This window comes from Python bivittatus, unplaced genomic scaffold, assembly GCF_059951505.1.
Source record: "Python bivittatus isolate LINGU-HERP-01145 unplaced genomic scaffold, Pbiv_v1 ctg000590_np1212, whole genome shotgun sequence".
Classification (NCBI taxonomy): Eukaryota; Metazoa; Chordata; class Lepidosauria; order Squamata; family Pythonidae; genus Python; species Python bivittatus.
In genome coordinates this window covers 1,986,391-2,000,116 of record NW_028277086.1, presented here as the reverse complement: position 1 = coordinate 2,000,116, position 13,726 = coordinate 1,986,391, and the positions used below count along the sequence as shown (strand labels likewise).

The 13,726-nt window shown below is 50.4% G+C and overlaps 1 protein-coding gene across 2 annotated transcripts in view; it reads left to right on the top strand.

Annotated features, from left to right (window-relative positions):
* ZC3H3 (zinc finger CCCH-type containing 3) overlaps window positions 1–13,726 on the top strand; it is a 210,494-nt gene that overhangs the window by 146,744 nt on the left and 50,024 nt on the right. For both annotated transcript variants that reach the window (XR_015797541.1, XM_088148865.1), the window contains exon 6: window positions 12,661–12,745. Coding sequence is in view for 1 of the 2 variants with exons in the window: in XM_088148865.1 (XP_088004991.1) it covers window positions 12,661–12,745 (85 nt within the window). In the remaining variant the exon portion in view is untranslated. The remainder of the gene's footprint in view (window positions 1–12,660; window positions 12,746–13,726) is intronic.

Here is a 13,726-nt window from a genome sequence, read left to right as displayed (position 1 = left end):
CCTGGATTGTGTCCTCGGTCTCGGATGTCTCTCCAGAAACAGCAAATGCAGCTTTTAACTGCTTCATGGGCATTGTTGGGCTTCTGCTAGGGCTTCCCTGGTGGGCAGCTAAGCCCACCTGATTTGCTTTCCTCCAGCAGCCCCAACACCTGCCTTTTAGCCGCTGGCACCGGTGGGGGGTTTGGGTCCGGGTTGTGTGTGTCTCCGTCCAAACCTTTTGCAATATCAGCGGCCAATCACGAGGCTGCCAGAACTGATCAAGCAAGCCATTCATCTCTGCAGAGCAGAGGGAAACGAGTTCCTTTCCTGCAGCTTGTCCACCGTCGTTGGTCTCGTTATCCCGAGTGTGAAGAGTGGTGGACATTTTCGCAGGACGCTTCTCAGTAGACAGCGGGCAAGGTGGTGTTCCTGACACCATGCCTCGAATTGGACATTTGTCACTGCAAAAGCAGATCGGCCTCTCCGGAAGCAGCAAAAAAGCTTTGCTTCAACAGCCCGGCTGCAATTTCCAAAATTCAATTAGAGTTTTGTGTGCCATGGGGAGCTTGGTCTTCCTTGAGCGTGGCTCGATCGAAGCCATATCGGTGGGAAAGGCATAAAAGCTGTCGGAATGGGTCTGCCGGTTAGGTGAAGTCTTGTTCTCTCAGACGCGAGCCGAGGACTGCAAGCTTAAGCTGTTTCTTGATGGCAGGTGCAGGCTGGTTGGGCTGTTTTTTCCCACATGCGGTCGAAGGCCCTGGTTGTGAGAGACGAGTGGCTTTTCTGACCAGAGACTGGATTTTCGTACTGGATCGTCTGCAGCTTTGAGGGGAGATGCTCAGAATTATGGAACAAAGCCTGTGGCTCGGCTACCGGTTGTGCCTGAACCCCCCCCCCCCGTGAAGTCCTGAAAATAAAATTCCTCACATCAAAATGCAGCAACATTTTTACTACTGCAGTACTGTGTGTAATTCTGGTCACCACGCCTCAAAATAAGTAGGAGCTGGAGTAGAAATCAATCAGTCTTGGAGAATTCCTCCATGAGGAAACGTTAAACCATTTAGGACCTTTCGATTTAGGACAGAAGTGATTTGATGGTGAGGTTGATCGAATTAGCCACAAGGTGAAGAACGTCCTCTCTCTTAGCACTGAGATCCCATGAGCCTTATTTCCTTTAAGTCAGTGTTTTCCAAAGTTGGTAACTTTAAGAGGTGGGGACTTCAACTCCCAGAATTCCCCAACCAGCCATGCTGGCTTTTCCTTCTCCTTTACTTGCTCTTGTTGGTGTTCTCTGCCCTTCCCCTTGTTGAAGCTGAAAAACGGATGACTTAAAGCAGTAGTTTTCAAACTTGATAACTTTAAGAGGTGGGGACTTCCACCTCTTAAAGTTATCAAATTTGAAAACTACTGCTTTAAGTCATCCGTTTTTCAGCTTCAACAAGGGGAAGGGCAGAGAACACCAACAAGAGCAAGTAAAGGAGAAGGAAAACGTGCCAAATGCTGTATGAAAATGAAGATTTAATGGGACGTCTCCCCTATTTTGAACTAAGACAAGTGCTCCACCAGGAAAAAGGTCTCTGGCTGCTCCCTTGGGGGGATCCCCAGGTGGATCACTTTGAAGAAGCCCAACCCTTGATGGAGATCTTAAGCCCCGAACCCTGTGAGTCTGGCAGTCAGTGGTCTATAAACCTGGTAATGTGAATGAATGAATTCAAACTTGCATCTGACATAGTTTTGGAGCTCCTTCCTCTATTTTGGGGTGATTAAATCTGCTCCCTTAATGTATAGAGATGGCCAGCCACTTGTGTTGCTTAAAAGGGGAATAAGCACATCAATAGAAGGAGGAAAGGGTGGCGGCTTGTGTAGAGGGTCTGTGTTATCTCCAGAGGGGCATGGGTTGCCTCTCTGGCTCACCTGCTGGCCTCCATAGTGGGAGGAGCTGGTACCCTCAAGTCCTGCCCTTGGGTATCCTCCCCAGGGACCCGGACACTAGATTTGGAGGGACATGGGTCTGATCCGCCTTCAGGTGCTCTGTATATTTATACAGCTTGGCCTGCTCCTTGTAACATCTTTCTCTCCCTGCCATGAAGGACTTGTGATCCTCAGTCAGGTGCACAAGGGACAGAAGGTCCCCGGAATCGGTAGAAAAAGAAATGTGACTGTGATATTACAGGGAGAAGTATGGGGTGGGGGAGAGTCAACTTGGAGGACAAGATTGAAAGCAGCGGAAGCAAAATGAAGGGCTGGTGTTTTCTGGAAGGTGGGCCTGACCTCAATCTTGGAAAGAGCCCGGGCTGGTGGGGCTTTAACTCGTGTATGGAGAGGAGCTGGAATGGAAGAGGGACTCGGGGTGCTGTGTAGTGGAGCAGAGCCTCTGAATTACAGGCCTTATCCCCTGACTTTATTGTAGGAGCGGTGCCCTTCTGGGTTCCCTTGGCCGTAGAAGCAGGGAAGATCACAGGCAGACCTCTGAGTTCAAGCCAGCAAGTGTGGGTGTGCCTCGGTGGCTAATTGGGGCTTGTCCTAGGAGGAACCAGGATCGGATCCGTGCTCAGCCACCAAACCCACCGTCTCTCGCAGGGTTGCCATCAGGAAGAAGGGCGGTTAGGGCCAGGTGCAGTTCAGTGGAAAAGGCAGGCAGACCAAACCAGGGCTCATGGTTGCGTTTTTGGGCCTTCTGAAGGTTTTAACAGGTCCCAGGGCATAACCTGAATTTGCATTTACGTTTTCCATTGTATCCTGGTCAGTGTGGTTTCTTCCCCTTATTTTTTATAAACCAAAACCTCCAACCCGTTAGATGGAAGTGAGTAGGGGAACCCTGGACGCCTCTTGGAGATATTAACTGATGGGCTTTAATGCCTGGCATGAAAAAGATTGAGCCCCCCAGTCATTTCAAATACTAAAGGGGAGTGGGGCGTCTGGGCTCTTCCCACCTCCCATTCACTGCCTCTAGAGCAGTGTTTCTCAACCTTGGCCACTTTAAGCAGTGTGGACTTCAACTCCCAGAATTCCCCAGCCAGCCTGGCTGGGGAATTCTGGGAGTTGAAGTCCACACCGCTTAAAGTGGCCAAGGTTGAGAAACACTGCTCTAGAAGGTGCTCCACCAGCCCCACCAGCCCCTAAAACGCTAGAGCAGAAGGAGAGGGGTCTTGCCTGCGTGGGCCGCGGGGATGGGTGGAGCCAGGGCCAAAAATGGGCTGGAGAGCCCCCTCCCCACTTTTCTGGCCCCATTTCTTCCGTTCTCTGTCTCCCAGGTCGATTTCTTTCAGGTGATTAAGAGACTTAATGACCCGGACATCCGCTTTGTGTTTTTGTATCTGGTTTTGATTTTATTAACTGCACCCTTGTTTTAATCTTACTAGATGTTTCGTTCATCACTGAGAGAGTTGCTCACGAGCAAGCAACTTGCCTAAAATATAAGCCGAGGCCGGCGGGCGTCCATTTTCTGGAAAATACAGGGAGCAGCCCTCCCTTTCCGACGGCTGCTTTGGAGGTTTCAGATCCTTCTGTGGAAAGCAAAGTACGCTCAGAACTGAATTTCTCTTGCGCGCTGCTCTTTCTCTCCCGGCGCAGCCTCCGGCTTGGGCTGCCGATTTGCCAAAGCGGCTGCCTGCTCCGTTTATCCGGGTAACCCTGCCACCTCCCTGGAGATTAATCTCTGTGTCGGAAATCCTGATGTATGGAACGGCTCCTTATTTTAGGCAGCATCTTCGAAAGTGTCAGGGAGTCAGGGGAGCGAAATGCATTCAACAGAGTCTCTGGGCGGCTGGTGGGGGAACCTGCGATCCCCCTCCTCACCTTGCTGGCTGCTGCTCCACAAGGTTACAGCCACAATTGAGAAAATGGAGCGATTAAATTCTGCTGGCCTCGAAAGGCGGTGACTTCCTGATTTCGAACCATAATCCCTGGCCAAGGGCAGGCAATTTGTGGAGAGCTGGAAGTCCCTCCTGGAAGAGGTTTCAGCCTTGAGGACCCCCGAGGGAACCCCGGGTGGGGCTTTCTACCATTCAAAGGGGAGGGGAAGGGGGGAGAAGTGCTGGGGGGCAGCAGAAGCGGAGGGAGCTTTTCTGATTGCGAACAGCGACGCCAGGGAAAGAAGGGAGGGTGGTGGGCTTTGGCCATCAGATGTTACAATAAATGACCCCCAAGCAGCCGCCAGCGCTGATCGCCTAGAAAGGTGGTGAAGAATAATTAAAGAAATAAATTTCCCCGGTGCTCACTCCAAAACGTTTTGTTCAGCACTAAAGCTGTGGGCCTGTGGAAGGGAAAGTGGGGATGCCCTGGGAGCAGGGGGGTGCCATGAAGCTGCCTTAGGTAAAGCAGCCCTATTAAAGGACTCATTGCGGTGAGAAGGAAGACCTTTCCGGGACACCCAGGTCACAGGTTAGGCAGAGTTGGCAGGACAAATGGCACTCAGAAGCGCAGGAGTCTGCCTGGCGGAGCTGAGGAGTGGCCGAGCCTCTGCAGGGGCAGGAAAGGATTGTGGCTTCTGTCAGCCATGCCAATTGATGGGCGAGGCCGGTGGAAGAGATCTGCCCAGGGAGGTGCTGTCTGAGCCTGTTCAGAGCAAGCCAGAGGAGGAGGCTGGGGTTGAGGGGAGCTGGGGAGCCAGAGAGCACACCAATGCCCCCATAGTCCTCTCCCTTTATTCTCCAAAGCTTTTGCAGTTGGGGGTTCCCACAAACAAGCCTCAGTGGGATTCCAGAACTTATTTTCATCACCGTGGCAGGTTTGCACTAGCTAAGCCTGTGATGTATTAAGAATATGGGAAGCAGTGCTTTGGGTCTTGCACCGCTGTACAAGCCTGGAAAAAAAGTGCTTTATGGAATCTGTTCATGAAAGTTAAGGCAACTCGGAACTCAACAGCAGCATCTTTTTTCAGGTTTGTATGGATGAGATGGGCTCACAATGACCAGGGAGTTCAAAGATCAAGTAGTCTGAAAGTAGCCAGGCCTCTGCTCACCAAGAAAATGGAGAAAGTGCTCTTAAGGAATGAACCCTACTGGAGAATCCAAGGAGACCCCTAAGCTGCATGTGGCCTTGATCCATGAAATTGTGGTTCATGCCGTAGGAAGGTGTTTGGGGCCTAGGAGGAAACCAGGAGGGCAAGAAAACAGAACAGTTGCCTAACAAAGCGATGGGAATGTAGAAGACATCTCCAATTCTTGTCCAAGAAGGAGTGGTCACCAACTAGTTAGAGTGGGCTGTCTCCATGGGATTTCAAGACCTTTGACAATTGAAACGAAACTATTGGTGCCATTTGCAAAAAATAAGGAATTGGGTGAACTCTGTCTTCAAGCTTGGAGCATGTCCTTCTGTCAGCCCTTCGAGGTTGTCCAGATCAGGATTGAGGTTGGCTGTATTTTTGAGATTGGCTGTATTGACAGAATCCTGCACGTCTGGTGGTGCTTTTCCTCCCCTCTGGGGCCAACCTGGGTCGCTGCCTCCTTTCCGAGGGCTTAAGGGACGCTCCCGTCCTTTTTGTCCTTGTGATATATCCCTCAAGGCCATCTCCGTGGCTCCCTCCAAATTCCAGGATGGTGTGTTTGCCATGGCGAGACTGTGCTGGGGCCACCCGAAAGGATGGGAGAGGCAAAGAGGCTGTGGTGGAACTGCTTTGAAATGAAGGCCTCTTGGGAGGCTGAGACCTGTCCACCCAGCAGGGCCGATGTCTCATCTCTGCATGATTTATAAGTCTAGTCTGATTTAGTAGGCTCTATGTTGGGTGTAGCTCGATTATTCAGTAGCTCCCAAGGCAGTTCCATAAAACTGAATCAGGGGAGATTGCCCGTTGTTATCTTTGCATGATTGGGAGATCTGCCTGCCTGCCTCAGTCTGGATCTGTGGCTCATGCTAGAAATGTACCTGTTGGGCTGTCAAACTCAGGCGTGCTTCCAAATGAACACAGAAAAAAGTGTGGTTGCATTGCTGAAAGATTGAGGTGCCTACTTTCCCTCTGAACGTCTCCTGGCCGGTTACTGGGAGACTCCCAGCCAGTCTCCCAACTGTTCACCAGTTCCTGGCCCACCATGAAGTTCTCTGAGGAGGTTTCATGCTCGTCTCTTACGTTTAGTTGAGAGCTTCACTTGGCTGAAGGCTTGATGCAAAGCTGAAGTTTCTGGAAACGTTTTTCAGAGGGCGTTGATGCAGATGGAGTCCTTTGTGGAAGGAACTGAATATTTATAGGGAGAATCTGAGGGAGCCTTGTCATCGTTCAGCCCTGGGGACGAGTGCTGGAGTCACAGGAGGCACGGGCAGAATGCGGAGGAATTCATTTCATAAACAGTGGTAATGACTCAAGTTGACACTTTCCCTTTCCTTTTCGCTGCTTGTGTTAAAGAATCACGCAGTTGGAGTGTAAACGTGTTCCCAGACCTTGTCTTCATCCATGGAGTCTTCTCCAAAAAATTTTTGGAGTAAAAAATGTTTGCATCGGAGATGGAAGAAAATAAAGACCAGGGGTGTCCCGCATCTGGACCACAAACACCAGTGTGCTGAGCTCGCTAGAAAGCGTTTGAGCGTCTCTGCCTTCTTTGGCCCCCGCCTCCAGCGCCTATAAAAGGAAGGAGGAAGAAGGACTGGCCGTGCCTCTTCTCCGGATCCTCCTCATTCTCCTCTCAGCCGCAGCTGGCCCTCCTGCCTCAGGCTGAAGGGCTCGGGCAAAACATCGCCCACATTTCCTTATCAGGGAAGGTCTCTGTTTTAATCTGGAAGGAGTAATTTATTCCTTATTAATTATGTAACAAATTCAAGCCACAGCGTAAAATTCCTAAGCCAGATTGGCTTCAGAGCCTGGAAGGTCTGTGGCCAGTGGAACCCCGGACAGGATTTCAAATAGGAGAGGTGGGGCAGGCCCTGGTGCTGAATTTGGGGGCTGGAGAGCAGGCTGCAACGAGGCGGGCTGGGGTTATGGCAGCCTGACCAGGAAGGGGCAGAAATGAAGCCCTTGATGTTGTCTTCGAGATCTGACGGTGGTCTCGTCCTCCATAAATGCTTGGGAGGCCTGCCTTGTCCTTTGGCAACCACAAACTCATCGTTGTTCCTTTTGCAGAAGAGGGTTTTGAACATCTTCCACAAACCGGAGGAGGGTTAGAAGTGGCATCTCCAAAGGTAATCCAGACATACATGACCATGACTTTGCATCAGTGCCTAAGTCACATATGACCTGACTGTCAGCAGTGCCACAGGTTGCTAATGTGAATTGTGGATCGCCAGGCTGCCATGGACCTGAGGCCACCAGCTGGTTACATCTGGGAGCAAGACCGAATCTGTCTCCATGCCTGGCTGGGCAGATCCGATCCTGCTCCAGGGAATTTTTCCCTTGGATGTATTTTGTGAAATGCTTCCCTTGATGTGCTTACTCCATCATGGCTTAGCAGGAGGCCCCAAGATGCACGAATACTACCTTGTAGCAATCAAATCCTTCAGCCCACTGGCTCTTCCTCAAGGACTCCTCTCACGGGAAGGTTTGGTGCCCATCGAGGCATCAGCCGCGTCCTCTGCCGAGGGCGCCACAGAGCATTTGCTGCATCATCCTCCCCATCCCTCCAGCGGGAGCTGGAACTGTCATGTTCATTAAATGCATGATTATGGCAATGATTAATAGCATCCCCTTCTAGCATCACTACTTTTCTTTCGGTCCTGGGAATGAATTGACAAGGTTTTGTGCAGCCGAGGTGGCGCTCTGCTGTTTCCATCAAGTCTGCTCTGCAGAGTTGGCCTCTCTGTGACCTGCCTGATACATTTAGGATCTCTGGGTATGGAGGGGGGTATACTTATTATACCAGGCGGTGTTAAATCTGCCGCGTGTGAAGACATTCATCCAGTGCAATCAGTTACGGCATTTGCCGCCGCTGTGTGCGCAAGGCATGGCTGTTCGCTGACTTCCCTCTGTTCCTTTGCCTCTTGGAGGCCCGGGGGAGCGGCCCTGTCTCTTTTGCAGTCTCCAAAATGGATTTATTTATTAAATTTTAATCTCACCCTTTATTTTTGGTCGATTCAAAGCAGTGGTTGGAGGGACAAGTAACAATACCAAGACTAGGTTTCTTGCATAGGATTGGGGTGGTTGAGTTGTAGTGAATCTTTGGCACTCTAGATGGGTGAGGATCTAAGCGGGGGATTGGGGGAGATGTGTGAATGCAGTCTGCTTCTCTCAGTGTTACCCAGATTAAATTCTGTTGTAGGCTGATGGTCTGGGATTTGGACTTCACTTTGGCCTCTCGCTTTCGGCCTCTCATGCAAGTGACTTGGGTGCGACTGACGGCATTCGCCTCAGCCTCTGCTCTGGGGCGCTCATCCTGCTTTCTCAAGGCTCCAGATGCACCCGAGAGTTGGAAAGCCCTGCTCTGCGTATCGCAGATGCCACAACACCTGTCTTCTCAGGCTCCCCTGCATCTTGCTCCAGGATTTGGGTTTTGGAGGGCAGCACTCAGATCCCCCAGAGAGAAAGGCCTGGATCAGCTGGCCAAATGGTGGGAGTGGTTTGGGGCAGCAGCCGGCCCCACAATGAGACACAGATGGGCCAGGTGAAAGTCACGAGCCAAGAGGCTCTGCTTTTCCAGGCTCTCCCTGTGATGGGCAGCAGAAGTCCACATCCTGCAAGGAAAGGTGGAAATCTTGGGCTCCCAACACAGATCCACCTCACCCTCCACTTTGCATCTTTTGCAGCTGAAAAGCTGCTGCGTGAGAAACTCTGCTGCCAATGGGCGGGTGGAAACACGTTTGAAGCTGAAGCCGGAAGGCCTTGTTCAAGTCGTGCTCGCCCACAGAGCTTCTCTTCCAGTCCTGTTGGATTGGAGATCCTTGTGGATCCTTTTTTAAATGTTAAAAGCCCCCCTCCTTGGGATTCCTTTGTGGTCCTTGGGAGGAAGAGCAGTAGAAACAAATGACAGTGACAGTTTCTAAGATTTATCTGGGAGAAGATAAATTTTAGGGAGTTTGGGTTTTTTTGAAGGTGCTTTTCCGTGCAGTCACAAGCGAAGCCAGGTGGGCTTCTAGGTGGCCAGATGTAAATGCTTGCCTGGGAAAAGAGTCTCACAGCTCTTGGCACAAGACAGCCCTGCACCCAGCAAGGTGGCTCTTTCGGTAGTTGGAACTCTGGCCTGCGCACACTTCCCATGGAAGTGAATAATGAGGCCAGTTTTATAAAATGAAAGCCCAGCTATGAAGCTGTTCAGCTTCCAGATATTGATCTATCAGTTTCTATTTGGTTAGTAACAAATTCCCCTTGTTCGTTTTTCTGTGCCAGGCAGTAGGAAGGGCTAAAGTCTGTTTAGCCTCTGCTCTCTCCAACAGTAAATTCCCAGTCACTGCGGGAGACTCACAAGCAGAGCAGGATATGCACTGAGCTTCCATAGTCAGAGGCACTCTGTAAATGTGGCCTTTCCATCTGTTTGCTAGGTTCTCATTTTTGCATCGAGCATCTCTCTTGCCAAGGAGAAAGATCTGGACCAAAGTAGCAGCTTTGTGACTTTTAAACCTAAGGGTTGAAACTCAAAGGGAGTTCAACAGGTGGCAGCAGGGTCCAGTGGCAGTGAGGGAGTCCCGCTTGGCACATGCAGGACAGTTCATGATACCAGGTGACCCCCCCCCCCCCAGTCCACTTCTGCATTCCTGCATGCACGTCCATGTGAAGTTTCAGAGGATTCTGGATCCAGCTTGAAACACTGGAGGGAGCAGAATGTAGATGAAGAGACATCTGACTTAATTTATTTATCATGTTGCCAGATTGAATGCTTCCATCTCTTAATTTCCCCCGAAGTAATAGTGCTACAGAACGCTGAGTGCTGTCTGCTCCCCTTGGAACTTTTTAACACCTTCCCCAGTTCTCTTTGTATCTTTGGTTTAATACCTTTTTCCAAGCGAGTTAGTTTATGTGCATTTTTTAACACTGGGAAGTGTAAAAGGTGCCTGGCTGTTCTTGCCAAAATTCCCACAGTGAACCCATCTTTCTCGAAGGAACTCCCAAAGTTCCCAAAGCAAGGCTTCCAAATGAACAAGCAGAAGCCAGAGCAGACAATGGCCCACCTGGACGCTGCGGTGTTTCACTTGGGTTTTAGCAAAGGCTCTCCCATCGCTGCAGCTCCTGGCGGCTTTCGTTTCTGCCCCTGGCTGGATTCCGTGGGTCCCTCTGATGCTGATAGACAGCCCTTGCAACGCCTGCTCCTTCAGTGCAACGGCGCCAGCACTCTATTTGCACGTGGAACAGATGGGGCTGTGCCGTCACCAGTCGGCCGCGTGACAGCCCAGGTGAAAGGAGTGCTGGCTGACATGCTATCAAATTCCACTCACTCACTCAGGAACACACTTGAGTTGGCAGATGAGCGACGGAGTGATGCTCTTCCCACCTGGAAGGCTCTTGCTCACGTTTCAGCTGATGGCACAGGAGCTCCCATCATGCCAGGTGGAGAAAGTTGGCATGTGAATGCCTAATGAATAACAAAACCCTCTCTTCTGGGAGCTCTCCCTGCTCCACCAGTAAGCCCCAACGTTATACATAGCCCAGTTCAAAGAAGATCCATCTCTCCTGATCATCTCCCTAAACCTTTTGAGGAACTTCTGTAATTCAGGGGCCAAATACCAGCTTTGCATGCAGAAGACCCAGATTGAATACTGACTCTTCTGGGTAAAAGATATAGGAGAGCAGGGCTTAGCAAGACCTCTTGGGGGGGCAGGACCAGGCTGACTGAGGTGACTCTGTGAAAGGCAGTTCCTTAAGTTCAGGTGTGGGGCTGGGGATAGGCTTGCAGGTCTCCGTGACCAATAGTTGCCTCCTATTGGCCCAGTGCAACCCCACTGCTAGGGCATGGAAACATGAGCTCACTCTCACTCGGTCTCTCTGCAGGAAAGGGAACTGAAGTAGCAACCACCTTCAGAACATGCGTGGCTTCTGCCAATATAGGTCCCTTCTCCTGCCATAGTGGGAGTGTGAGCCTGCGTGAGTGAGTGTGCAAGTGAAGGGGATGGACAGCCATTCTTACAGTCCTAATTTCTAAGAGCTTCTGTGAAGCAGAAGGATGCGCCATCAGGAGCCGGAAATTTTGAAGGCTTCCCTGTTGCGTATATTGATGGATTTCCTACGGGGCATATCCCACTGTGTCATTCTACTTTTTCCATACAAATAAAGCCACGTGTTGTATAAGATACATGTATGTGTGTTCCCTATCATATGTGATGCCGCCACTCTTCTGTCTAGATCAGTGTTTCTCAACCTTGGCAGCTTTCAGAGGTGTGGACTTCAACTCCCAGAATTCCCCAGCCAGCTCTGAAAGCTGCCAAGGTTGAGAAATACTGATCTAGATTCAACATAATATTGGTGTCCTTGAATCTTGGCAAGAATGTCACCAGTCAGGTTTAGTTCAGGTGCTAAGTCCATCCTTCCTGTCTTGATGCCTTTCTGGTTGGGAGAGGCCGGACTCGCTGTTGGAGGACCTGATCCCACGAGTCCTGGGCGAGGGGGTTGACGGGCTCGGGACAAAGCATCCGAGGGAAGGAGGAAGAAGCTCACGCGGAAGCCCGTCTCTGGAGGGGGCAGGCTGGCAAGGAACAGTGGGGCGCTGCTGGATGCCTTAGCAAGGTGGCGTTCCTTCTTCTGACTTGGTTGGTATCAATTCATGAATGTATAAAGTCGATAACGTGAGTCAGTTCAACAGCTCTGTCAAGTGTCCCTGCAAGGCAGTGCAGAGGCTCTGGGAGACTTAGATGGAAGACGGAGGCCCCACCTGTCTGACAGCCCTTTCTCAGGCAGCCGCGGCGGAGGACCAAGCTGGCAGGGCGCCTGCTGGAGGCAGATTTGAGAGCATCACTTCGAGAGGGGCCGCCCTGAGAGTCCATCTGCTTAGAATGCAGATCTTTCTTCTACTACTTTGGTTTTGTGGTTTAAATTAGAATTACTGCTGCTCTGGCGACTTGGTTGTTTTATTCTTTATTGATGCCAGCCATTTAGGTTTCTGCATATGGAGAGGTGTTTATATAAATCAATATTTTTGTTTCTGTTTGCCTCAACACTCCCCCTTCCCCTCTGCCCCATCTCTGCAACTGAGTGAAATATGCTTCACCAGATGACTGGGTATTCAGCTAACGGAGATGACTTCACATCAGGTTAGAGTCATCTGGTGGAGATTTGAGAAGCAAAGGCCTGCTTGAAACTGGGGGGCAGAGGATTGGAAGCTGCCAGGACTGGGTCCTGCTGGTGCCCACAGGCCAAGGGTCAGGCCCTGGGTCCCTAACAAGTGCCAGGAAGCATTGCAGAGGCACAGACAGTTTGTGTAATGTTTCCCCATTTGCCTTGACACCTTGGCCAGGTTCTGGTGCCTTTCACCTGTCTGCCCTTGTGGCTCTTTTGTGGACATTGGTGTCCAGTAAACAAGAGCATCCCCTGTTCTTCGTGGCTTGACCTTTGTCCTGTAGATGGACTTTTGCCAAATGCCAGGACCAGGTGAGCAGCCCAGGGACAGCAATTGACCCGTGTAAAGGGTCTAATTTATTCTGGCCCTGAGCCAGACACGGGACAAGCTTTTTCTCTTTCTTGTTTACACACTGCTCGTAAGGCATTGCCAGTTCCTTGACTTGCTCAGGAAGAACCTATTTACCTTGCACAAACTTTACATGAAGCCTGCCCACATGTTAATCAATAGGATTGAATTCTCTCTCTGAATCGGTTCTCTTTCTGTTCCGGAGCAGCACGGCTGGACTTCGCACAGGGCATTCCTGGGTATGCTCCACCAGGCTGGCCAAGCAGGTCGACCACAAGCCGCTACATTGCAAGGTTGGTATGTTCTTGAAAGGGCACTGGGGTCATACGCACACATCCATACCCACATTTAGAAGGCAGGAGGATAACAGCAAGCCATTGCTGCGGGTGGCCATGCTACAGGCCTCCAGATTCCTTGGGGGATCTGAAGTTCAGCTTCCCATTTCAAAAGGTGAATGATTTCCCCCCTCTTACAATTCCCCGAAACCATCTCATTGAAGACCCAATAAGTCCCAGCCTTAGCAAGTACCTGGCTGGAGGGCTGGCTCTAGGAGTCTAGCAGTCGACACGGACAAAGTCTCACATTTAGCCTCGGGCCACTGTAACTTTTTGTCCCAGGAACCAGAGTATCTCCTGCCTCAGGGTGTGAAAGTAAACCAAATCCCATCCCCTTTATTGAACTCCAAGTGATTAGCTTGGACATGAGGGATCTTCTAGCCAGGTCTGTCTTTCCACCCCTCTGCTCCCTGGGTGCAACCGAGCCTCTCGCCCATAACCCACCCACATAACCTCACCTTAAGTCAAAGAGGGGCTTAAAGCGGGCAACTTTACCAGGGGATTGAGGTTCCCTTCAGAGGTTTTTGTGCTGCTCTTTTAAACTCTCTGTTTGTTGTATTGCACTTCAGACTGAAGCTCGGATGTTGTAAGCCGCCTTGAGCCAAGAGGGAGCGAGAGAATCAGAGGGACATTTTAATATATTTTTATACGCAGCTGTAATTTAATACTGGCAACAAAGCCTATGTATGTTAACAACACGCAAATAATGAACGCAACAAATAAATATTACCCCATAGATATTGAACGAAATGCTTGAATATTACTAACACCCAGAGAACTTATCCCAGCTATTCTCAATAAATGCTTTAATAATGTCATTCCAATGGTTTGCTACTCAATATTGAGTGAATTAAAGTGATCAATACTCGTATTATATGTAATCTTGATATATGAAGTCCAGTTCTCATGAAATTTAAGCCTCTTCTTTCTCTACCCGCT